We start from the raw sequence: 26,915 nt of genomic DNA, 5'->3' as shown, positions 1-26,915 counted from the left end.
AATCATGTGAAGGCAATGGGGGTACCCAGGTGTATGGGACAGCAGCATTTGGCCTGTAGAACCCTTCTTGGTAGTGACGATGCATGAGCCAGGGAGAATACAGCTGGGCTTTCAGATCCAAGGATGAACACACAGTTAGAAAAAAAACCCCCACACATTTCTTTACTAGTACCCTTGAATAAATTGGATCTGGAGTCAGACAGTCACCATGGAAACCCACAAGGCCATTTCTACAGTCATTTTCAGAGTACAGTTTTACTTCCTAAGCAGGAAACCATCCAGAAAAACACAACCGTTAAAGCCTAGAAATTGGGAGTTAAAGTTACACTTTGAAAGCCCAGCTCAAATATCCGACAGTGCAAAAAACGTCACCCAACCCACCTCAACTCTGCCTGATGCTGTCATTACAGACTGCCACCCCTCTATGGATCTGGATAGTTAGAGACTTCCAGGTTGGAGCTCATTCGCTGAGGGCTGGTTTACATTGAAAAGTTACATCTGCATAGCTACATCTCTCAAGGGGATGAAAAATCCACATACCTGAGAGCTGTAATTGAGCCGACCAAGCCCCCAGTGCAGACCTGGCTAAGAAGAGTTCTTCTGTTGACCTACCTGCTGCTTCTTAGAGAGGTGGATTACCTACAGTGCTAAGAGATCCCAACACTGAAGCACTACAGTGGCGCCGCTGTAGCCCTGCCGCTGTGATGCTGCAGCATTTTAAGTGTAGACATAGCCTTACTCTGCAGAGGCATATAGTGCCTGGATCTGTCCTGTCATCTCCCACAACACTGATGCACACATCACCATGACACTTTGATACCAGCAGCACCTTGCCTGTAGCACCCTGCACTCATTGTGCCTTGTGCATGTGATGGAAGCATTTTGATGAGGGAGAATTAGAAAGTCTTGGTAGTTTTGCACAATATAATAAGGTGGAATCTGAACAAAGCACTCAAGCTCATGTTCCTTGATGGCAGGCAGCCAAAAGCCAGTTCTTCGTATATAGTTTCTCTTTCAGTCAAAGCTGCTCTTGCAGGATTCTCATGTGGTTTAAGAACTGCTTCTGCAGGTAATTAGTTGTGGGGTTGTACTGGCACAAAGTTTCTGTCCCTGAATACAGCCCTGTGTAGAGGTGGATTCACGTGGATTTTCTTTCAGCCCTTAATTCTCAAACTCTTTTTACTTCCCCTTTCTTCTCTCTCCTCCCTCTGAATTGGTTTGGCTGGAAGGAAGCCCCAGCTTAAATCCAGTCACTACATTTCACTGTAAGAGGCACCTTGATAATATCTTAGATTGGGAGGATCAGAAATCACACTTAATGAGAGACAAATAACATTAATGATAAATCTCTTGCACTGTTTGCAACTACATGCAGAGAGCAGACAGAGAATTATGCCACAGCGGACGTGCAGAAGGCAAGTTGGTGATGATTCCTCAAGATGATAAACTTTTTTCAGGAGCATGTGCTTTCAAAATACAAGATCACAGGACTGAACAACATTTTACTGAGTGCACCAGTATGTGCTTAATAGGGTATGAGATGGGCACTGAAGCCTTGTCTATAGTTGGGGTTTGCACTGCTGCAGCTATACTGATTGCTGGACAGCAAAGACTGATCAGGGATAATCCCAAGTGCCTATAAGGAATACTTTAATTTGCAGCTGTAGAGCTTTCTTAATAGGCCTAATTTGGATTATTCCATCACATCACTGGTTTACCGCCAAATTTTTGTTTTTCCTTTGTCATCCACTCGCTCCTCTTCAAATTAGCATACAAATCTGCCATGCAATGGTGGAGGAAACCGTGTCTCAGCTGCCACATGGGAGCTGATGTACAGCATTGCTGGTGTGTTGGACTTCGTTCCATTATCTTTAATGCTCCATATTGTATTATAAAATAAGCAAGCAGGTTATTTAGCTCTGGTATCTCAGGCCACAGTGTTGCAGACTGTGATCTCCTCAGGGCAGAGATCTTATCTTCTATGTGAATACTCACCATCCACACCTACAGCATGCAGCAGAAATAATCCATGGCTTTGTTGATTGCAATCACAGAATCATCACATAGGGAGAAAAGATCAGATCTCAGCTCTCAGCCCATTTCAGGCTTGAAAGGGTTAAAGCTTTTTATAAATGTAGTTGCTTGGCTAGTTAGTTAGTGATTTTTACTTAGCTCTTCTAAATATCCCCATAATCAAGCCTGTATGTTTATGCTGCTCTTCTCTGTACTTCTTCCAATTTGTCAATATGTTCCTGGAACTGAGACATCCAGAACTGAATTCATTATTGCACACACAGGAACACACCCCTGACTGGTGCACAGAGAGGAGAGGTGAGCAAAGTATCATCACCACCATCACCAGGACACACACGCAGCTCTCCTAGTCTATCCTGTCATTGCACAGGACAAGCCAGTGAATCATTCCAAGGAATGCAGGACAGTTGGCTTAATACAAGAGTTTCAACTGAGATTTAGTTTGAAATGCATTCGGATCCCAAACGCAAAGCAAAACCTTTCGGGGTTAGAACCCACAAAGGTCAAAACCAAAGAAGGTTGGGCCAAATTCATTTCCCCTCTTAGAATCATTGAAGATTAGGATTGGAAGGGACCTCAGGAGGTCATTTAGTCCAACCCCCTGCTCAAAGCAGGACCAACCCCAACTAAACCATCTCAGCCAGGGCTTTGTCAACTGCAGCTTAAAAACCTTTAAGGATGGAGATTCCACCACCTCTCTAGTTAACCCAGTCCAGTGCTTCACAACCCTCCTAATGAAAAAAGCTTTTCCCAGTATCCAACCTAGACCTTCTCCACTGCAACTTGAGAGCATTGCTCCTAGTTCTGTCATTTACAACCACTAAGAACAGTCTAGCTCCAGACTCCCTCGAACCCCCTTTCACGTAGTTAAAGGCTGCTATCAAATCCCCCCTCATTCTTCTCTTTTGCAGACTAAACAAGCCTAGTTCCCTCAGCTTCTCCTCAAAAATCATGTATTCCGGCCCCTTAATCATTTTTGTTACCCTCTGCTGGACTCTCTCCAATTTGTCTACATCCTTCCTGTAGTGGGAAGCCCAAAACTGGACGCAATACTATAGAGGGGAATAATCACTTCCCTCAATCTGCTGGCAATGCCCCTGCTAATGCAGCCCAATATGCCGTTAGCTTTCGTGGCAATAAGGGCAAACTGTTGACTCATATCCAGCTTCTCGTTCACTATTACCCCCAGGTCCTTTTCTGCAGAACTGCTGCCTAGCCAGTTGGTCCCCAGTCTGTAGCAGCGCATGGGATTCTTCCATCCAAAGTGCAGGATTCTGCACTTCTCCGTGTTGAATCTCATCAGATTTTTGTGGACTTCACTGGGATTGCACAGCCACAGTGGTAACAGGTCAGAATTTTGCCAAGTGCCCACACAAGCCTTGGGCAGAGATACATAATCACACAGATCATTTTGGGGCTAATGGAAGATTCTCTTTTCACTGCTGCACACAATGACCTTCCAAAAAAATTACGGCAGCAGCCAGCTGAGGGCTTATGGACTCAGCTACTCAGGTTATCTTCATCCACCCAACAACACCGTAAATCATTATGCTGCTTTTCCTGGAATTTCCCCAGCACCTATTCCCCTTTCCCTTCCTTACCAATGCAAGAGTGAAAGTAAAAAGAGCAATCCACGCCCAGAAAGACGAAGCAAACTACTGCAGGGGATTTTTGCCTGGAGGCCCTGCCTTTCTTCCTTGTACAGGTTATTTTCAATAAAACGCTCTGGAAATCAAGAAAGTGATGAGGACAGCCTCGCTGCAGGGAGAGGGAGCAGCTGTCAGGCTCAGAGGAGAGCAAGGAACTGCTGCAGCCAGCTAAATCAGGTGAGTTTCTCTGGGAGCCAAAGCCAAACATCCTGTGCCCTGCAGGGATCTCAAGAGCAGCAGGAGCCTGCCACGTTCCTTCCCAGCTAACTGCAGGACACGGGAGTCATTAGACACGCTCTACAAAGGGCTTGCTCAGACAGGTATCACTCCCCTAGCTTTTCCTGTGGTCCATCACTGGAGAGGCTAGTTCCAGAACTCGGAAATGCTGTGTACGTTCCAGAGTCTGAGGCCAGGAGGGACTCTTGTGAACATTCAGCCTGACCACCTGCGTCACACAGTTTCTCCTTGGAATTCCCGTTCCAAGCTGGATTTCTGCAGCTTTCAATCACTGCAGCTGTTCTGTCAGGATCACTTACAACCTCCTACAGCAAAGAAGGGTTTGCACCCCCCTATGCAGGGATATTTTTTGGAGAGGGTCTCATCCCTCAGTCTCTCCTCCCTGCCACAGTGCTCTCCAATTCTCCCTTCTAGGCTGTAATTTCCCCTCTCAGTCCCTGCTTCCTTCCTCAAGTAATACATGCAGGTCGCAACAGACACCCAAACACTGCTGTGTTAAACTTGAATTGAAACAGCGAATCACTCCTCTTACCCGACCCCTCATGCTACCCTGTGAATCAGAGCTCCTCCATCAACATGGGTTACAGTCAGGTGGCTTATAAGAACATTGAAACGCTAAGCAAAGCCTCAAGACAGTTATTATTAGGAAGTGTTTGTACTTGTAGTAGCCCTCAGCAACCATGATAAGGATCAGATCCCACTGTGCTAGAGGCTTTACAAACACACGGGAAGGCAAAGTCCCTGCACCAAAGAACGCAATATTTACAATCTATCAAATGATATGGTGCTAGAAGGTGAAAATATAGCAAAGCTCTGCAGTGAGGCATCACAAGAAAATAAAAACCAGTGTTTTACCAGGAGAGTAGGCAGCAGTGTGCAGGTAAGTCCAGATCACCCCATTAAAGTTATAATTAAAAAAAAAAACAGGAGAGGTGAAGTGACAATTTTGTTTTTAAAAGGAATTGTAAAAAATATAAAAGCTTCTGGATGATTTGGAACCATCAAGTTGTGCGATAGCTTAGCTGGATAACTGTTATGAATTGTTATTTATATTGCAGTAGCACCTCTGTGCTCCAATCATGGACCTTACTAGGTTAAGCATTGTAAGAACAGAGAATAGAAAGACAGGCCCTGCCTCAAAAAGCTTAAAATCTAAGTATAAAATAAGAGCTCGCAGGTGGATACAGACAGAGGGGTGAGCACAAGGTGTTTCATGTACCACATGCTGGGTAGTAACATGAGAGAACTCCATGTTTCTAAAACACAACTGGCTCTTTCTTAAGAAGAGAATTATTTACAGGGGTGCCTCAATAGTATTCCACCCACCTGGACACAGACTAGTTTCCTCGTGCCTGCTCCATATTCTCCCCTCCTGCAACCTGTGCTCCTCCCTCCAAGTTCCGGACAGCTTGCTACACGCGATCTTCCTGCCACCTCCCACTTTCCTTCCTACGGGGCCAGAGTGAGCCCTTCCTCAGTGACCCAAGCAAGGGGAGCAGCCCAGGGAGGGAATTGTGACTCAGAGTTACCATTCTTCCCTGGCTCCAGAGATGAAGCAATCTGCAACAGCCCTTTAATAGGCACGCACCACTTATCCCCTCTCCTTGCACTGGCTTGGCTCTGCGGGATGAGACCTTGGGAGAGGGCGGAATCATGGCTCCGCCCACTTGTCCATGGTGGAGAGCAGTCACCATCCTGAGCCTGCTTCCTCACCCTGTGCCTGGTTGGTAATCATCCAGATACAGAAGTCGTACCCCCTTTGAGAAAGCAGGGGAGGCATGGTGCCTCTAGAGAGCAGCACTGCGGCATAGTGTCTCCCAGAGCTTGCTCAGCACAGGACTTAAAAATCACAAGGTAGCCCTTTATCATGAAGGGAAACGAGATGAAATGGCACTGAAAAAATGGCATCCCTGGCTTGCGGTCTACACTTGGGCTCCTAACATCTTAGCAATGGCGGGCAAGTGTAATGCTTGAAGAGCAGAGAAGGCCTCTGAGACCAAAAAAAACCCCAAATCTGCAAGCTGTTTCCAGCTGGCCTTGGTTTCTGTTTGACTGTGAAGTGCTTTCAGATAGTGTGTGCTATAGAAAAGTTCACTGCGTTCTGTAGCCTCTGCAGAATTGTAACCATGACAATTCAGAGCACAGAAAATACTATCCTTTGATGTAAGAAACTAGAGAAAATGGAGGCTTTTTCTGAGTTTGCTTTAGTCACTGCTACATGAGATCTGTAACTGTCTATCCGCATCATGAGCTAGATGAGCAAGTCCAATGCTGAACATCTGCAGATATCTCTGTGCATAAACAAGGCAGCAGCAACCAAGCCCAAAGCTAACATGCCTGTGTTATAAGCCGTGAATAATCTGGATAATGCATAGATCTGCCCTAAATTGCTTTAAAGTCAGGTGCAAGAGGAAACTAATGGTACCAGTTTAGGTGTTGAGCTGAGATCATGGCATATAGAATCATAGAATCATAGAGTTGGAAGGGACCTCAGGAGGTCATCTAGTCCAACCCCCTGCTCAAAGCAGGACTAACTTCAGTTAAATAATCCCAGCGAGGGTTTTGTCAAGCCGCAGCTTAAAAACCTCTAAAGATGGAGATTCCACCACCTCCCTAGGTAACCCATTCCAGTGCTTCACCACCCTCCTAGTGAAAAACTTTTTCCTAATGTCCAACCTAGACCTCCCCCCCCTGCAACTTGAGACCGTTGCTCCTTGTTCTGTCGTCTGCCACCACTGAGAACAGCCTAGCTCTGGATAACGCTCTTCTGCAGTGTGCAAGAGGGCTGCTATCAGGAACTGAATGGAGGTCCTCTAGACCTCAGAGCATGCATGTGGACAACGTGTGCTAAAAAGCCAGGCTCTGAAGGTAGGGTTAAGTGACCCAAGAACCTCTTCATGCCAACTGGCAAGAGGGTGTAGAAGGATCAGGAATCACCTGATTCTGGTATGTACATTCTGGTTCACCCAAGAATGTCTTAAATGAAAGCTAGCGTCACACTGGTCATCAATATCTTTGTGAAATGTATGTACAGACACTACAGTAGGCTCCTCAGAGTTACGAACACATCAGGAATTGAGGTTGTTCGTAACTCTGAAATATTTGTAACCTAACAAAACAGTATGACTGTTCTTTCAAAAGTTCACAGCTGAATATTGACTTAGTACAGCTTTGAAACTTTACTATGCAGGAGAAAAATGCTGCTTTCCCTTTATTTTTCTACTAATTTTACATTTAACATAGTACTGTACTGTATTTGTGGTTTTGTGTGTCTCTGCTGCTGCTTGATTGCATACTTCCAGTTCCAAATGAGGTTGACAGGTCAGTTCATAACTCCGGTGTTCACAACTCTGAGGTTCTATTGTATATAAGAAGTTGTGCATATATACTGAAAATGTTCTTAAAGTCTGTCTAAAGTCACCAACAAAAGTGACAAACAGGTTTTCTGTCAGACAGGAGAAGTCTATGCATCTATTTATCTATTTACACAGAAACGGAGTATTGTCTCCTTCGCAACAGGGCCCCTATTGCCAGTCTGAACTGAATGCAAATGAAGGATTGTAAGAAAGAGCCTCGCTATAATCAAACAGGAGGTGAAGCCCAGTGGGGGAAGGGAGCCTTATCTTGAGGTGCATAGCAAAAGTTTGCTTGGGTATATTAGGGGGTGGGGACAAAGTGGATGCCCGGACCCCCTTCACTGGGGAGTAAAAGGTGCTTCTGCTTCATGAAAGAAGGGTCTCAGCCAGACTTGGTTGAAAATGCTGGAGAGCGCTTTGGATGAGATGAGCTTCTTTAGACAGGAGGAGAACTTGGCACTTAAGGTTAGTATCTAGACAGCGTGTTATGATTTTGCTTTGTATATTACCATTTGTTTCCAATATTCTGACTCACTATCACTTAAATCTCTGTCCTCTGATAATAAACTTATTCTTCTCTCTTACAAGCTGGTGTGTCCTGTTCCTTTAGGAACAGCAGGCCTGGTAATTCTGTGAGAGTTCAGTGGACTGCAGGCAACGCTCGGAGTATTTGGAGGGTGGGGTGTACCTATCGCTACTTGTACAGAGAGCCGTGCTCATGCAGCCAGGGCTGTTGTTTTCAGGGATCTGATTCACCGAAGGCACTGGCAAGACTGCTTCACACTAGAGGCACGTCATGACGAGGAGCCTCACAATCCTGGTTACCTTGGGGTGTGTCAAAGGCTATTACAGACTTGCATCCTCCAAGATATGCTGTCTAAGGGTGACTCACATGAGACACAGCAATATGTCAGCACTACAGAGATCTCATTTAAGTCGTACTGCTTAATTCTGTCCATCTGTTTCTTTTGTTTGAATAGTTACTACTACTAACTACTCCTTCAGTTATTGCAAAGGTGAGATGGATGAAAATAAGGAGATACCCGAGTCCAGTGAAAAAATGGAGTCTCCATCAGAGCCAGCATCTCCAGTACAAAGCATTGAGGATGAAGGGACTGATTCTGTTTCTGAACTGAATAGCCCAGACCGGAACAATCAGGAGCTAAAGAGCCCCACAGGGGGTCTTTTAAGAATGTTAAGCTTCAGGAGAAGTAAACGAAGTTCAACCAAAGACAAAGCAAGTGAGGATTCTGGCACCCTGAGAGGAAGCAAATCTTTTTTACTGAAAAGCCCCAAAAGAAAAGAAGAGGGCAACAGTGCTAAAAACATGACTGACACCAGTGCGGATAAGAGTGGGGAGAATACAGAAGCAGAGTCTATTAAACGAGAACCTCTCTCAGGTAAGAGGTGAAAATAAAAGCCACTGTAAAAGTCTTGTTGGAATTCTAATAACATTCAATCAAAGTAGACTCAGCAGAGCCCCTAGCACAATAGAGAGGTGAATAGAGAGGTGGACTTGCCTGGGTAGAGAATAGCCTGATCCCTTACAAAGTCTCCTTGGAGTCTTTAAATGTAGAGCACAGAGGACAGGTCACCCAGACACCAAGGGAGAGCCCACAAATGGAATGTCCTGTGGCCTCCTCAAAATGTTATTCTATTAGCGTTGAGTCACCTGTCTCCCAGGCTGCACTTCTATATAATTCTTGTGTGTTTCAGTCTGTGCAGTATAGAGGACGGTAGAACAAAGTGCCTTCAGTTAATTCACGTCCCGTCCCACCTTAGGGAAGGGAGTGCTGAGCATTCTCCACTCGGATCTGGATCAGCATTCTCTCTAATATCCTAAAAGCAGAAGGATGTAAAGGGTCCTTAAGAGTAATGCGTCTGCATATTTCTTTTTTCAGGCCAGGTCATAAGGATGCTCACTCACAGGGGCTTTGTCTACACTAGAAAGATGGGTCTAAAGGTCAGGTCGCATATGTTAACTGACCTCAACCTAACCATATCTCTTTCCTAGAGTGGGCACATTGCAATGCCTTTCAACGTGCCTGAGCAACACTTCTAACTTCTTAGTCAAGATAAAAGGCATTGCAATGTTTCCACAGTAGGAAAAAGGTTGAGATTAATTAATACACCCTGACCTAACCTCAGTCCAAATCTCTATTTTATAGCCCCACAGCCTGACGTGACTCAGCCACAGGTCTCTCTAAGCGTATGTCTACACCGCAGTGAGACACAGCTCTGATATTTCAGTGATTTCATTCGAACAGTTCCAGAGGGGTAGCCGTGTGAGTCTGTTTTTAGTAAAAGAGCGAGAGTTCTGTGGCACCTTAAAGACTAACACATTTATTTGGTCATAAGCTTTCATGGGCAGAAACCCACTTCGTCGGATGCATATACACATGCAAGGATGGGTGAGTTACATCACAGCAAGGAGGGCGAGTGTTAACGAGGTTAATACAATCAGGGTGAGTGAGGCCATTCACAACAGCGGATGAGAAGGTTTGAATGTCAAAAGAGGGAACATTATTTTTTGGGGTGGGTTAGCCACTCCCAGTGTCTATGGAATGTGTATATAGACATACACCTACCAAACTGAAGTTTCCACTTCATGCATCCGATGAAGTGGGTTTTTGCCCACAAAAGCTTATGCCCAAATAAATGTGTTAGTCTTTAAGGTGCCACAGAACTCTCGCTCATTTGAACAGTATTTCTCCTCTACATCAAACAGGCGTTAGGTCACTTTTAATCTCACTACGTGCAGCTGGAATGCCACTCTTCACCCAGGATGCAGTAGTGAGCCAAAGCAGTGCTGCAGTCCTTCCTCAGACATTGCCTCTCTCCTCCGTTCTTTTACTGTTGTAACAGGCACATTCAAGGTCTAACAACCAACTCATAATCTGCTCTCTCCCCCACCCATGTTCTCTCTGCAGTAATGGAAATAAATGAACTTATTCAGAAAAAACAGCTTTTAGAGGCATTTGCAAGCATCAGGTATTTGGAAGAAGAAGTTATAACTGAAAGAGAGGCCAAGACGTACGAAGACAACCACACAGAATATGCCAGGAAAGCCAAGGATGTGGATTTGCTTTACAACTCCATCGCTAACATGATCAAATCCATTGTGGAGGAAACACTTGATCATCCAAGTATAAATGAAAATTTATTGACTTCTGTGGTGACCTTAATCTCCAAAGAAGAAAAAGTTCATGCTGATGAGCTGGGTCCTGCCTCTTCAGACTCCGATTGCGTTGGTAGAGCCCGAAAGTGGCGAGATGTATGGAAGGACGCGGTCAGAGGAAGTACTAAAGGGAGAATCCTTAAAGTGCCTCTCTTGTTGAAGGAGGACAACGATTCTTGGCTTGCTATCCATTTAGGGATCCTCAGACAATATGTTCTGAAAGATTTATTGAAAATCAAGAACTTGGTACAAAAGTGTTACCCAGATGACTATCAAGTCTGTGACACATACATGGAGTCCTTTCACGATGCTATTTCTTCACACCTGCAAGGTCTCCTGCAGGGACCCTTGGAATACAATGAACTTTACGCAGTACTTGACTGGGTTAGCACATACTGTAGGTAAGCTACTATTCATCATGCTAACTCTCTCTCCTCCAAATAATAATTTGGCTCTGAAAATCTGCAGGGCACTTCAAGGCACTTAGTTATTTTTGGGTTCCCATGTGAGTAAAACAGATGCAGTCAATTGAACTATAAGGGAACGTACTAATCTGATAAAGGATGGAGGCAAAGGGTTGTGGGTAAAATGCTTACCACATGCATCCACTCTCCATTTGGATTGCCTTGTTTCTCTCACTCACTGACTTGCTGTGCTCGCGATACCTGTAAGTTCCACCTTCCAATGTTGTATTTCAGCTCTAAGAAAGTGCCGTTCCCCCACATGGAAACATTTTGCAAAGTGAAGCCTCCATCAGACGATCTTTCCAGGTGCAGTGCATGGTTTGTGGAGTAGCTCTGGGCTGCAGCTGTTTAAGTTGTGATGCAGGTTGGAAAGAATCCACACTGCCCTCTGTCCCTGTTGGCCACCACCTGAGCATGGCTCTATGGGACACAACTAGATGGAACTAGCCCAAAGAAAAGAGGAATTTGCGCAAATAAATGACTTTAGAGGTGACTACAGCACCTCTAAAAACGTATAGTGCAGTAGTGACCAAAATGTGTTTGGTGAGATACAGATACAGAATACAGACACATAAGAAGACAGACTCAGTAAGCGGTTTGGGGCTGGGACTAAGGGTTTGTCTACATGTGGAGCAATGCACACTAAAGGGATGTGACGTCTAAAATGCACCAACATGTTGTATTAACCAACACATACAAGGGACCTTTTAGTGCACCCCAATAGTGTCCACATGTCTAGCTTGCACACTTTGTTGTGCACTCTTTAGAAATCACACCTTGCTAGTGCACATTGCCGGTCCATGTAGATGAGCCCTATGAATATAATAGAAATACATGAAGGGGGGGGAGGAAAAAGAATACAACACGCAAATAAGCTGGACTTGTTTATGATAGGCTGGTTTATAAGGATTTTCTACCTACACATTAGTGGCTGGCTAATTTCACAGAGGCTTCACGGTACGGGAGGGTGAGTCTTAAGGTGGAACCTGAATGAGGAGAGGGCTGTAGACTGGCCAACCAGCACATGAAGGGTGTTCCAAGGACACAGAAATAAACACAAAGGCAGTTGTAAAAGAGATGGATAGGTTGGGCCACGCAGATGCCTAATTATTGATTGAGGTGTTTAGCTTTCTGCGTCCAAGTTTGAAAATGTTTCATTTTATGTGAAGTTGTTTACTTAAACAGATGTCATTAACTTGAAATCTAGCCATAAGTTTAGAGCAGTTTCAGATACTACATCTGCCCTTGAGTCCCCTTGCCAGGTTTTGTGATTTTACAGTTTCATTTTCCTTATTTTAAAAACATTTTCCCTCTTGTTACTGTGCGTAAAACCCACATAAACAGAGGAAACTAATTACACAGGATTGAAATTGAAGCTGATTATACCAAACATTCTGTCAAATAAACTAAAGCAACCAAACTAAAAAACAAATAGCAAAATATTTTTCTCTTTCGGATACAGTCATCTGAGGCTTTACTTGCAACAGCTGTGGGTAAAAAAAAAAAAAAACATTCAGAGAGAAAAGCAATATCTAACTTGGGTGTACTTTTAAATGAATGACATATTCATACAGTGTGACGGAGTACGCAGCATTTGTATAGCTAAAGACATCTTATACATTCCCATCCCACAAATTTGGCCAGATGACAGGGCAACGTCACCAACCCTTTCCTAATAAACTGCCTGCCAGAACCCATAGATTTGATACAGTGCAGTTTCCATTCACCTTAGATCTGATCTTGCACTGTGTACTCTGACCTAACTCCCTGATCTTGCAAATCAATGGCAATTTTCTAACTGGAATTTGTGAGAGTTTTGAGTACAAAATAAGGCCCCTAATGAGATGTTGTCATTGCAGCTGTCCTTTACATATAGCTCTAGTGAACAGTTCATGTTCTACATTCAAAGAGGTTGCAAACATTTTCTCTTCCTTCTCACCCAGTATTTAGCAGACAGAGCTGTAAATTGATCTTACTTGTGCTGAGTATGGAAGGGTTGGGTAGCACATAAGAATACTGTGCTGTATTGAATCATAATGGCACCTAATAATGGATTTTTTTTTTGCTATTGAGTAAGCAACACATCTGTTTCTACCCCAAAATGATACTCTACCTTCCCACTAATCAGCTGTCATGTATTGCATGGTAACTCATGGGAGAAATGAGTGGTAAAGTAGCTTATCAATTCAATGCCCTTTAAAGTCAGTCTCTAGTTCAGCATCCACCCACTTCTTCCATATGTGAGGAAATGCTCCGCATGTCCAAACTGGTTTGCACCCATGCATGATTTCCAGACATTCCCCTTCAGAATATGGCCCCTGAGCTGTGATCTTTTATTGTTATCTTCACAAGGAAATAGACACAGCATGACTAATTAACACCAAAGAAAACAAAAATAATGTTACTGGCATGAGCTCTAGAAAGAAATTCCAACAACTCATTGTTAAATGAATCAGCTTTGGGTTTTTTTGTTTATTTTTTTTTTTTAAAGTAACTTTTCATAGTAATTTCCATGTCCAAGCAACACAGAGGTTTCACGTTTCTAAAATGGGCTGGAATCTAGCCTTCCAAAAAAAAAAAAAAAAAAAAAAACCCACAAAAAAAACCCAACCCACTAAAATTTTGAACAATTAGGATTTTATATAGCGAGGAATGGTTTCCTCATTAAAGCTGGAAAGCACACAACACAGTTTAAGTAAATTTCTTACAGTATGGTAATTAAGTAGCTCATGCAACATGAATAGTCCATCAATTTACTTACTCTCCGTTAATTTGTTCATTTGAATTTTGTAGCGAAACTCTTCTGGGACATCCTGATCTCAAACTAGAGGCAAAGACTAAGAATCTCCCCCAGTTGTTATCAACAGAAGCTTGGGATAAACTGCAAAATGACTACATACATTCTATAAAGGTAAGACTTTGAGCCCTGTTGTCAGGCTTCTCTCATACAGGAGAAAATAATTCCAGTCTCCAAAATAGAATATTCAGATGTCTCTAAAAGGGATTACTCACCACCAGGGCTGCCTAGTGGTCAGGGAGGGGTGCGGCTGGTTGTCTCCCTCCCTGATGTTCCCCCTTTTCAATTAGACTTCTGTTTTGTGGGGCCTGTCCCTTCTTTTGTGGCTCAGCCCTCCAGCCGAGTCACGCGTCTCAGTCCACCTCTTTCGGGATATACCAAAAGAAAGTCCAATCACAGAGAAGTCTTTCAGCACCTGCATGGGTTTCAGGGCTTTCGGCTTAGTTTGAGAACTTGGGGCCTGGGCCCCTGAACATTCAGGGTCTTCCCAGCTGGATTCTCAACAGAGACGTGGGTTCCTATTGCTGTTTCATCTGTTGGAGTTGGTGTGGGGTCTGAGTCCACTGGGCTCCGATCCAGTGCTGAGCCGTGAGCAGCTAAAGTTCTGCCCCCTGGGATGCTAAACAGCTGCCTCCATGAATCACCTCCTACCTAAGTATCCCTTTTCCCCATGGGGTAAATTAAAGAAGGGCAAATAAAATACCTGACCTTCAAGATCTGTCACCAGTTTCACCTTTGCAGGCTTTGTCAGATCTGCATTGCCAGGTCTCAGGCAGCGAGAACTCCAGGGAAGCATTTCCCCAGGGCTCTGAACACAGGTCTGCTTCCTTTCACTGCCTACTTCCCCTTTTAAACCTCTTTCCTTGTGCAGGCTTTGCAGGTGCAGCAGGGTTGGACCACCAGGGCCCAGAGTTGCTTCTTAACCTCTTGTTTTCTAGTCTGGGCTTTGCATACCCCATCACAATCTCTCTAACAGGGTTTGATCCTGCAATATGCTGAGTGCCTTTGACTCCTGTTGACCTGGGCCACTCAGCACTAGGCAGAACATGGCTTTAAATGAACAAAAATAGGAAATGGAAGCATGCTATCTAAATGTTGTGCTTGATTCCGATCTGGTTCACTAGTATGAACCCAGAGTAACTCCAGTGAAATCATACATTATACATACATATGGACAATTTACAACCATCCTTAGCCAAAAGTAAGAGAAACTCCTTAGAAAATGTAATAGACTCATTTACGTGAGATATTTCAAAAATATGATCTGTTGGTTTTGCTTTATGGTTTTTAAAATTCCACTTGTGCTTTGAAGCTGTTGCAGTGACAAGCATCATACAAACTAATCAACTCTACCAGGGCTATGCAACAAAGTTTTGCTTGCATAGCTATTCTGGTCAGGGGCGTGAAAAAATCCACGCCCTTAACCAATATAGTTATGCCAGAACCTCCCCCTCGTACGAAGACACAACTCTGAACGCCAAAGAGTCCTTTTGCCAGTCTAGCTTATGTCATTTGGAGAGGTGGTTAAGTACACCAGAAAAAGATCATCTTATGCCCGGGTAAGCTCCTGGTGCAGCTATACCAGTGTAACTGTATCTGCAACGCCTTTCTAATGTCAGCTAGCCCTAACGTGGAGATCCCGGAGAAAGCTGTACCTGTTCTGCTCAGTAAGGTATCTGGGCTCACTTGGTGAGTAGGGCTCCTCAGCATGTCCGAACGTGAAATGCGGTAGAAACTAACATTTGGGGGGCCATATTCTGATGCCCTTACACTGAACTGGACCTTAGTTGATCAATGGGTCCCATTGACTTCAGTGGGACTGCTTACAGAAAAAGCCATTATGCAAAGTGCAGGTCAGGGCATCAGAATCTAGCATTTTATGATTAAAATCAGCATTTCCAACTCTTTCACCAGCAGCAGGACAGATTACATTTAATGCTTAGAAAGAAGAATTTGTTCCAGTCACCCCAGTATCAAATGGGAGTAACTCAGATTTTAATTCCAGAAGAGATGTTATAATCATCTAGTCTGACTTCTTGCATAACACAGGCCATAGACTCTCACCAAGTTGATCCCACATCAAACCTTCAACTTTCAGCTGAGTATACCTCGTACGAAGACATCTAATCTTGTTTCATAGACTAAGTGATGGGGAAACTACCATTGCTGTTCCAATGATTATTACCTTCACTGCAGAAAATCTGTATCTTTTTTCTAATTAGTGGAGTTATTTCAGATTGATTTGATTGTGACTGAGAGCCGAATATGATCCTTAAAGATTCCAGGTCTCCTGATTTCCACGGGAGTTCTATAAAGATTGTAAAGGGTTTGGAATATATCCGATTGTTTTTCATTGCACATGTCAGTTTTATACATGTGACTCAGACTAAATGCAGCATGCCAGCTAGGTGCCTGCGATGAGGAGGATGGTAAGAAAATGTGCTTTGTAGTGAATATTTTGGGCTTCCATTGCTGCATCCTCACCTAAAAGCCAACAGGAGGCAGCAAAGGGGAAACCAGACTCTCTTGGCTAGATTGTGTCCCCTTTGCTCACACTGGTGACTCACGCATCAGTCTGGTGAACAGCAGCCAGCTGTACCCATCATGGGAGCAAGCACTCACCATCACAAGCAAAGGTGGCAAGGTCTAGCCCCGTGAAAGTCTGTTGCCGAGCTCTTCTTTAACCTGTCCAACTCTCGTTGCACAAATGCCTGTGCTTTTCCATGATGTGCACTACACAGTGCATGTTTATTAACCTCTGTTTATTTTATTTATGCTGAACTGTAGATTTACATCCCTCTCTCCCCATCCCCCTTTTAACATTTAGGGGAAAATAAAGTGCTATTTGGATAACATTCTGAAGCTGGAGACCACGCAAAAGTGGGAGAAGGAAAATCAGCCAGAAACCTTGCAAATCCAGTACCACTCACCACTGTCCCTGGATATTCAAATGGTATTTGATTAGCTTGTATAAAGTGCATGGTTAAATATTACATTCCGGTATGTAGGTGCTGCCTCCTGTGATAATTTATGTTAGTCACACACTCACAGAATACATTAGGGAGGGAAAACTGCCATTTATTACACCTTTTAGTTCTACCACTTGCCTTCTAGCTGCAAATTAAACCTGCTGTCAGTTGTATCACAGACCTAATAGGCAACTGATTTTAAAGTCTTTAAATCTCTTTGATCAGAATTTTTTTTTAAAAAATGGTTTGATAGAAAAGCTTCTTCGTTGAAAGAGCTACTTTGTCCCAGGGCTGCTGCAACCTCAGAAATGCTGCAGGCAGAGTGACAGCCACTCCAATTTAAACAGTGTGAATAAACAAAAGCTCCTACCAGCTTCAGGGACTGAAAGATAATAAAGACAGGAAGGTTTTTTTATTCATTTTCATGACTTTCAAAGGGTTGAATCATTTCAATTAAATAATACTAGGGGGGAAAAAATCAAAATTGTATTCCTTTGCTATGACTCACTTTCCATAGAAGAATATTGCACATTTTTGATCACCAGAAAGGCAGATTTGAATTGGATTAGCAGATGGGTTGGATGTCGTGGAAGGCATCTGAGCAAGATTGTAGTTGTCTAACTTCTGAGACACAGCTGAAGTTGTGTGACTAGGAAATAGGAGCGACCACAGTGAACGAGACAGAGAGAGAATTACAACAATCAGTACGGGAAGCGATTCAAGTACAAATAAGGATTTTGGAATTAAAGGCCCTGATTTTGAGCTGTGCCTGAACTGCACTCAGTACAGCTTATGTGAGGTGGGTCAAGGTAGCTTCAAGCCACTTTTGCAGCTCCCTGATCACTGCTCTGACTCAAGTTAGAGCAGCCTCTAGGCTAGAACTCCATAGCTACTCCACAAGCTGGGGGAGAGGAAACCTTGCACTGCTCCATACACATCTCCCCAGTGTTCAGACCAGCTACTCCCGTTGAACACTGAGCAGAGAACTGGGCCCAGAAGAGAGCGATTTGCATCAAGGCAGTTCAGAACTGTTTATAATTCATCTTTGGTTGTTTAGACAGCACATGGAAACATTAGACATGAATTCCCACACCATAAACAAATTCTTGCCTCTTAGTCCATTCTGGATTGTTTTTAAAAGAAACTGCCATAGAAAAAGTAGGCTGGTAAATATCACAGGGTTCTCCCCCTAGATACATAGATCACTAACGTTAGTGCTAACCCAAGTTGCACAAGTTAATTGGACGAAGACTTCTCTACTGTTCTTGTTCCATTCATTCGATTCTTGTCTAACCCTTTTCTAGATCATTGGACAGTACACAAAGGCAGCTGGCAAAATCTCGGAAAATCTGGAAACTGCAACTCTTGAGATCAGCGTAGGAGAACTGCGAGAATTCATACCAAGGTCACTATTGCTTCTGGCAACATTTTCCTTCCAAAATGTGTATCACAGTCCAAATCTATGCAGTGGGCCAAACAAACATTAGCACCAGGCTTGCATATGCTTGTGTCTAGGAAAATTAGGATTGATCTGAATTCTTGTGAGCCTGACAAACTTCACTGAGGATCTGAGAGATTTCCAAAACAATCAGCGTACACAATAGTAAATAGACAGATGGGAGACATAAGTCTCCCATACATCTGATGTCAGCTCTTTAAAAAGGGATGTCTGGAAAGGGGTTTTCTATCTGTCAGTATTTACTGTATTTCCAATATAGTTATCACTGTGGTATCTAAGTACTGGACAATAATTAGTAGTACTGACCATGCCTAAATAAGGGACACAGGCCTCAAACCTGCATTATTGAAACCAATGAGATATTTGCCATAAACCAAAATGGGCACAGGATCAGGCCCAGAAATGCACAATTCATTTCTGAATCTCCCTGACTTCTGAATCTCACTTATCTTTACTCAGTTTCAGGAGTGGAGATTATTTTGCCCTTTAGCTGGAACTATGTAATTTCTGCATGGGAGTAGCCTAGGGTAATCAGATGTCCCGATTTTAGAGGGACAGTCTTGATATTTGGGCCTTTGTCTTATATAGGCACCTATTGCTCCCAACCCCCGTCCTGATTTTTCACACTTGCTATCTGTTCACCCTAGAGTAGCCATTGGGGTTGTGGCTGGATGCCCATATTTTAATGCATCTGCTAACATTCAAGTCTCAGTGTCATCTTTAGTTCTCTAGATCATCACCTGGATTTGGGACACTCCCTGGAAAGATTTCATCTTGGGGCAGATCTAAACCTCCTCCCACACTCCATGATTTGTTGTATTTAACTATTCCCAGTTTCCAGATCAGCACTCTGAAGCTGAAAGAGAGAAGGACCTTTCAGCATGAATCAACTCAAACAAACAGAGACTAAAAATAAATGTGCATTAACCTGTGAAATTTCACACTTCAGGAATGAGCCAAGTAGATAGTTTGCTCTTAAGTGTTTTACAAAATCAAGTGTGCAAGAGAATGAAAATTGCTTTCCTAATATGAGAAATTGCAGCATTTTGTGATGCATGACAGGTACTTAAAATATTTTAAAGACAATAATTACCCCTCAGATCTCATCTCTAATCCCCCAGTTACCATGGGGAAATCCTGGAGAATTCACACTAGCAGTTTGTCTTTGAGATTGAAGAAGAACAGTGAAGAAGAACATCATTAAAAGTGATTGAGCTAAGGATGTTCTTTTCCTTTTTCTTAAAGCTTCCTTCATATAAACAATTGGAGTCCTAGTGTGAGTCTCACACAAGGGAAAATAAAGCATCTGACTGAATAAGCCACTGGAATGTGCTCCCTGACTTATGTTTTTTCATAAACAGACACAAATGGAAGCTGTCAGTCTGAATAAGTCAGTTTTAGGTTAATAGAGTGACAAAGCAAGAAAGAACAAAAGTAAAGTCTCCATGAGCGTGTGCATTGTGTCTCTCCTCCAAAAGGCTATATGGACCTCAGTGCAAAGTGGCTGCTTGTCTCTGTAGAAACCAGAGTCCTTAAAAGGTGCATTATACAGAAAATATAGACCTGATACACCACATTGAGGAAAATATAGGGAAATATGTAGGTGTTTTGCCTTGCTCATATTTGGTTTCTGTTGTAAAATGAGCCTTGAGCTAAAGCGCTTTCATGTGGGCTAAAGTAGGTACACATTACGCTGTTCCAAAAGCCAGAGAAATTACAGGAGTAATTTATGAGCCCACTCATCAATCATACATTTAATCACCCACAACTAAAGATCAGAATTTTCATCTATGCCCTTTCATGAGGAAAGAGTTCTGGAATCTATCCTGAGCTCTGCTGATTTCAGATTCAAGCAAGCACATAGCCAAACAATGATTATCTGCTGTGTATCTTCCTCTAATGCACATGTAAACCTCCTGTTAAGACAAAGGAAAAAAATTCAAGTACATTGAGAACAGCATGGGCAAGCAGTGAATTTGTCTCTGCATCTCCATATACATGCAGCAGGGTCAATTTAGCTCTATTAGTTAAAGAGTTCATTAAGATCTCTACTCTGTTTTATTTACAACCAGCTGCAATGACTTTCTGAAATTTCTGTTGCAGATTCGGGAAGGCATTTGTGGAGTGGGACAAAGAGAAAGATTATTCACTGTTTGTGCCATATTTAGTAGCCTACATTAACAGCTTCCATGATCTGACGTAAGTCTGCATTTCCCTTATAACATCTTTATGGCTTTTTTGGGCGGGATGTCTGTTGGATCTTATGGTTTGGCAAAGAAGGAAGAAATTATGCCCCCACCAGAGTCAATGAGCCAGAATCATCCTTGGTGTAACTGTGGGGAAGTAATGGAGTTATGCCAGGGATGGATTTGGATGAATTACTCCTTATTGCATATCAGTGCTTATTTCCAAGGGTAGAATTTAGCTCAGAGTTAGGGACATAAATAAAAGCTCGGTTTGTTTGGGAAATGGGGATGAGTAATAGAAATGTTTGGTGGTCAGAAGGAGGGTTTAGATTCCAGCCCATCTCTGCTTTTGTCTATTCCAGGATATTTGCAGATTTCAAAGAAACATGCTCATCCTTGAAAAAAGTTAAAACAGTCCGTAAACAGCAGCATGATCGGACTGCTGCTCCTTTGGCCTTAGAACAAGTCCATAGAAAGTTTTTAATCTGCAAATCAACTCTCAACATAATTGCTGGCTGTGGTGATTTTTAGGGTTTTGCATATGTCAAAGGTACATTATTTAGAGCTGAGTTCTCAGATAAATAATAATGCCTAGCTCTTATACGGGGCTTTACATAAGCAGATCTCAAAACACTTCACAAGGGAGGCCATAGCCTCTGGTTTGTGCATGTGCCCATTAGCGTGTGTCTAACTGCCAAATCAGCACGCTGCAGTTTGACTGAAATTCACCCCCCATGTAGAAAGCCAGAGGCAGGGTTCAGGCTGTAAGCAAATGGAGTCCTTCAAAGTGAGATTCACCCCCCCAGCCCAGGGGCCAGGGCTGCCACCTTGCCTCACACCCTGTGGCTGATAATCCAGTCTGGGCAGGAATAACAGCTGCAGCCCCTCGGTGTGGCTTCTATGAGGCACTGGGGTCAGTGGATTCACAGCCTCTTCCAGTGCTTATCCCTCTAGGGCAGCATGTAGGTGGTACATAGCTTCTCCTGCATGGCCTGGCCACACCCACCCATCCCACACTGTGCAGAAGAGGTTTTGCACTGGCCCTGTGCAGCAGGGATGAATTTTATCCTACTGGATTTGTGCAGCCAAGTTCTGCAAGCACCCATATCTGGGGTCCTTTGGAAACAAAGCCCTTTCATGTATATCACAGTGTTTACCCAGGGGCTCAGAGGATTCAAATTCCACAACCCTAAAGGTGAGGGAAGACACAAGATGCATCAAACATACTGAACTCAATTCTGAGCTCACTTGGACCACTGGAAATCAGGAGTAACGAATAATATCCATCGAGTCACATTCCATGATGAGTGTAGGGTGACCTGCCTCCCATCCTTAGCCCCTGCCTCACCACATGCCCCGCCCCCCGCTCCAATTCCCCCGAAGCCCCACCCTTGGCCAGGCCAGAAGCCGGAGCTGGGAACTAAGTAGTAGTAAAAGCCACTCAGGGAGTCCAAGCTGCTGTAGGGAGCCCCAGACCGTCCATCTGCCCTGAGTGGTGCGCCCTGTGGGATGGGGACAAGAGCCAGGAGCTGCTCTTGGGCACCCCAGGGCTGGTGGAGGGCCCAGGGTTCCCCACAGTGTCCCAGGCTCCCTGGACAACTCTTACCACTGCCCGGCTCCAGCTTCTGGCCTGGCCAGGGGCCGGTGCCCCAGGGGAAGAGGAGGAGCTGGGGTGAGGCCATGGAGGGGGATGGGGCTCCTGCATGTGTCCCGTGTTTGCTTTTTGAAAAGGTGGTCACCCGAAGTGAGTGAGGTCAGAATAGGCCCCCCGTTTCCAAAAGTCTTTGCTGATACTACAAGTCCAGCAAGAACTTCAGGCCTCCGAGTTAGTTCTCTCCATTCAGATGGATTGTGTTCTGCCTCTTGGCTCAAAGAGCTATTCCAAGGTGCATTAGCAATAACACGTCACACTTTGGGCACTATTAAAGGGTTTGGCTCTGGAGCTCAGGGGAAGACTTCTTATCCATTCGCATGCAGCTGTCCACGTGGCTGAGATGGGTGCTTGTTTTCCATGGGCAAGAGGCAGCTGTTTGTGGCACCTGGTTACATACGGTTCCTATAAAAATCCAGCTAATTCCCCAAGGGTGAGGTGGTCACAACCCTTGCTCAGAGAGAACAGAGGGGAACAGGACAGAGGATGCTTCTTTGGCCTCGCAATTCTGGTCGGGAAGGGAAGAGCAGGAGCGGTGAGGGGTTCAGGAAGGACAAGTTGTGAGAAGAACCCCACTTCCATGGCAGGGCACAAGGGGAATTGTGATGGAACACAGCTCATTCCCTGCTCTGCCTCTGAGGTAGCATAGCTAGGCACTGCCCCTGATTCAGAGGCAGATGGTAACGTTACAGCCTAGCCCCATATGAGCTGATGGGCCAGAATCTACACAGCAACCAACCCTGATTTGCTGGGCATCCCTGGCCTATCTTAACATTTCTGATCTGGTTGAGTACAGATCATGGCTTCATGCAGAGCTGGCTCTAGGCATAAGCTGATTAAGCAATTGCTTAGGGCCCTGAGAAGCTCAAGGGCCCCCCAAAAAATATTCCTGCATACCAAGGGCAGGGACATGTGACCCTGTGCCACTCGTTCTACTGTATATAGTTTTAAGTTGTAGCAGCATCCATTCTCCCCAGTGTATTTTTTGTTAGAATCCACATTAAGCACTAACATCAGAAAGCCTCTAGATGGCATGGTCTCTCCAGTAATTACCATCACACACCATGGTCTATAAAGCAGCATCTATGTTTTTTACATAATCAGCTCTTCAGTATTTTCTGATTTCTAAGTAATATTAGCTATTGAGGAATTCTGTGCTAAGCTTTTCTTAGGACAGTAAAGGGAAGGGCAGCATTTCCAAAGCTGGGCCCCAATCCTGCAAGCACTTAAGGACCTGCTTAACTTTGTGTAGCTATGGTGGCACTGGAACAATTTTTATAGCTGGGGTGCTGAAAGCCATTGAACAAAACTGATATGATGGAAAGCACTTCAAGCTGCCACACCCCCAGCACCCCAGTTCCAGCACCCCTGTGTCGAGGAGTTGGATCCAACAGGACTATGCATGCATCCAGTTAAACATGTGCACGTGTGTTTGCAGGACTGGGGGGCTGGGCTTCTAGTGTCGGGCCTTCCTCTATTTAGACACTTCAGTGGCATAATTTGAGACATTGAGCACCTGCATGTGAGAAGAAGCTGCGAGTGCTCAGCACCTGTAAATATCAGGCTACTTGTCTGCATGCCTTTACATTTAGATTTAAGTGTTCAGCTTTAGGCATCCAAATATGAATCTCTGGGACTCAGGGCTCAGAGCTGCCCCACTGAAGTCAATAGGGGTTGTGTCCTGGCTTAGCTGGGAGCAGGGTCAGCACTTAATACTACAGAGCAGAAACAAAAACGAGAGTCAGACCATTCCACGTGACCTGTGTCTACACTAGCTTTTTCCCATCCAAAATATCCAATAAATATATATTTCCACAAATCTGTTTCTAGATCTCCTGTTTCTCACTCTCTGAAACTTGAAGCAGTTTAGTTAAACAAGGCCAAAACCCTGTGTCAACACTCTAACTTCACTTTCAAAGGGGCTTCGTTTAGTTTAGCTTAAATCTATTCTTAATCAATTTAAACTCAACAAACTAAGCCTGGTTTCAACCAAAACAAGAGTGTCCACGCAGCCTTTTGCACCAGTTTAGTTAAGTTGGCTTTAAAAAAAAAAAAAAATCACTCCAGGTTAAACAAGTACAGCTGTGTGCATGGAGAAAGCCAGAGATGAATAGTATTCTTTGTAACACTGGTTTAAGGGATCCACAGTACTTTCTTGCTTCTGCTTCAACTTGCTTAAGAGTGCTTTCCACAATTGCTATTGTGCAATATGGGAAATATAAAGAGGATATTCTTAACCCATGACAGACTATGTAAGCCGGGACTTCCAGGAGAAATAAGTTTTGGAAATTTTGGTGACCTTTCCACCCATTCCATTCTGGTCATGTTAATATGTTCCAAAGTTAACAACAGCTTATGCGTTTTGAACAAAGTCACCTGCGTTTCATACAGTCACGCCTCTTTTTACAATTTGTTATTGATAAGAGATGCTGCATATAGTGAATCAAATTTACTTCTCTATAAATATATTCTTTGTACTACCATAAATTATTTATCATCACCCTTCCCCTCACCTGTTTACTGGTCTCAGACTGTACACTCCTCAGAGCCGAGACTTCCCTCCTTACGTGTTTGGAAAGTACTTACTGGACAGTGACCTCTACTACAAATAAGTAATAATGGACCTGAATCAAATCCCAGGATTTGAACTTCCCTGTTTTAAAGAAATGCAGGTGGCCAATATCTGGATCCAGATCAGAACTGGCCATCGCTGGCTCACCGCTAGCAATGATATGGAATATTTATTAAAAAAATTAGAGCGGTTGCTTGGCGTTCTCCCTCTTCCCCCGCCCTGCCGAATCTGGGTTCTCTCTCGCTCCATCTCCCCTACCCTAGTAAAAACCAGGACCTCTCTCTCCTCCACTGTCTATGGCCAACGGGGTGGGGCCTGGGCAACACCACAACCCCCACTGCCAAACAGAGAGAAGGAGAGAATCCGCTCTGAGGTAAACTGCCCTCCTATGCTGCCTAGGGCTCTTAGTTACCTGGGCCTGGACTTCTTTCCCGGGATGATCCTCCTCCTCTCTCTCCTCTGCCACATTCCCTCTCTCTTTCTCTTCTGCCCCCGTCTCCTCTTGTCCCTCCGGCTTCCCCTCCCCTGCAGATTGTGCAGTGTGGGGCTGACAGGAGGCAGTGTGTCTCGGCGTGCTGTATTCACCACCCAAGCCACAGGCCGTAGGTTATGCTCTTAACTGCCCCGTGTGGACTCTGCTGGAGCACTCCAGGTACTTAGAGCATGTTAACAATATGCACCCTGTGGCTTGGGTGGGGAAAATGAGCAGCACCCCAGCCCATTCAAAATCACTACGGCTTCCCTCCTATGAGCCCCTCACTGTGCAGTCTGTGTAAGGGCCATAGAAGTGGGGGAGAAAAACCCCCCCCCCCATAGCCCTATGTGCTGTGTTTGTCAAACCTAATTCGTGCACTTTCTCTCTCCTCACCGCCCCCCCATGTGCATGTTATTGCACAATTAGTTGATTTAAAACTGAATCAGTAATTTCATAGTTACATGTAAAGAATCAGGAGGATTACTAAAAATTAGCAAGGGTTGGCATCTCTGCATATTGCACAAAAAGATCAATTTTGTGTGACCACTAACAGGTGCAGAGAAGGGAATTTGCTGGAGATACATGAGATTCCTTTGAAAAATCTGAGATGTCAGATTATTTTGGCTACATTGTCCATAGCAGTAGCACATGATGCAGATGAATATTAAATCGTTGTTTTTATTTCTCTCTCTAGGAGAGGCTTACGAACGACATTTAAGGCCGACACTAAGGAACTGGAAAAGGTCCTGACTGATGAGACAATGCGTTTCAGAAAATATGTTTTAAAAAAATTAAGTGAAAAAATGCAGGTAAGAGGAGTTGGGAATGTTTGTGGGCCTGAAGCTGAACCCGGTAGTTCAGGATTTATTGCCATTTTCCCAATACACAACCCAGTTTGCATGGAGAGGATAGCGTGGTCATTTCAAAATGCATCATGGTACCAAGCCTCTCCAACTCAAAGTCAGATTTCTAGTGTTTAAGGCTTTTCATTACAAACATTAATGCAATGGTTAAGCCATTTATTTTAGAACCACAGGAACCAAAAATGTGTTTGGTGGCTTCTTAGCATACTATATTTTAAAACAGCTTGGGGGAATTTCACCCCAGTGACGCTCCAGTGAAGGCAGTGGGATTACACCGGAGATGAATTTGACCCTTTGATTTAAAAAATAGCTTTCTAGAGGCTTTGTTTAGCCTTATTTATTCACAACAGGTCATCGGGATCTATTACCATCTAATGGCACATCATAGCACAGTGAAAATGTAAAGAGTTTATTCTGCCCCAGGGCTTTGTTCAGGTATGTTATCACAGCAAAACCTAAGAGAGCTTTCACTACTAGAAGGGCAAAGTTCTCCTATCAGCACTACAGGGGAGATCTGGGATAAGAGGCTGAAATGACAAGTTATTTCTGTTGCAGTGGGTCTTTTCCAGATGCTTTGGACAGGGCTTTCTGCAGCCTGCATGCTATGTGCACATTGTCTCCAGGCGATCTCCCCCAAGAAGGCATAATGTGGCTGAAACAGAAATAAGAGTGCATGGTGATGCGCCACCTATGGTTGATTGATTGTACATGGACCTGGCAGGGGAATGCAGGGATCTGAGGGGCAGGAGGGAGCAGAGTTGTGCGTGGGAAATATGAGGGAAGTTTGGGACTTGATGAATTACCTATAGTTTGTCAGAAAGGCATTTCGCTCTATAAATTACAGAGAATAAACTCCAGGGAACAGTGGTGCAAAGACACATCATGGCAAACAAACCGAAGCATTTGGGCATAGCCCCGCTCCAACATGATCCAAAGCTCACTAGAGTCAATGGGACTCTTTCCACTGACTTCAGGAGTCTTTGGATCAGGCCCATCAGGCATAGGCAGGGGGTGGGGCAGAGCCT

General features: G+C 44.1%; 1 protein-coding gene across 1 annotated transcript in view; it reads left to right on the top strand.

The window, feature by feature from the left end:
* The first annotated feature begins 3,839 nt into the window (after positions 1 to 3,839).
* The window catches only part of EXOC3L4 (exocyst complex component 3 like 4), a 32,821-nt gene continuing 9,745 nt past the window's right edge, over positions 3,840 to 26,915 (top strand). Inside the window, exons 1-8 of the mRNA XM_067555163.1 lie at positions 3,840 to 3,860; positions 8,293 to 8,676; positions 10,207 to 10,855; positions 13,712 to 13,829; positions 16,543 to 16,668; positions 17,989 to 18,089; positions 20,247 to 20,342; positions 25,722 to 25,836. Of these exons, the coding sequence (XP_067411264.1) occupies positions 8,298 to 8,676; positions 10,207 to 10,855; positions 13,712 to 13,829; positions 16,543 to 16,668; positions 17,989 to 18,089; positions 20,247 to 20,342; positions 25,722 to 25,836 (1,584 nt within the window). The 5' untranslated portion in view covers positions 3,840 to 3,860; positions 8,293 to 8,297. The remainder of the gene's footprint in view (positions 3,861 to 8,292; positions 8,677 to 10,206; positions 10,856 to 13,711; positions 13,830 to 16,542; positions 16,669 to 17,988; positions 18,090 to 20,246; positions 20,343 to 25,721; positions 25,837 to 26,915) is intronic.

This window comes from Emydura macquarii, unplaced genomic scaffold (assembly GCF_026122565.2).
Source record: "Emydura macquarii macquarii isolate MOO-44397 ecotype Brisbane River unplaced genomic scaffold, CSIRO-AGI_Emac_v2 contig_1551, whole genome shotgun sequence".
In the NCBI taxonomy this organism is placed as follows: domain Eukaryota; kingdom Metazoa; phylum Chordata; order Testudines; family Chelidae; genus Emydura; species Emydura macquarii.
This window is presented reverse-complemented; position numbering and strand designations above follow the sequence as displayed.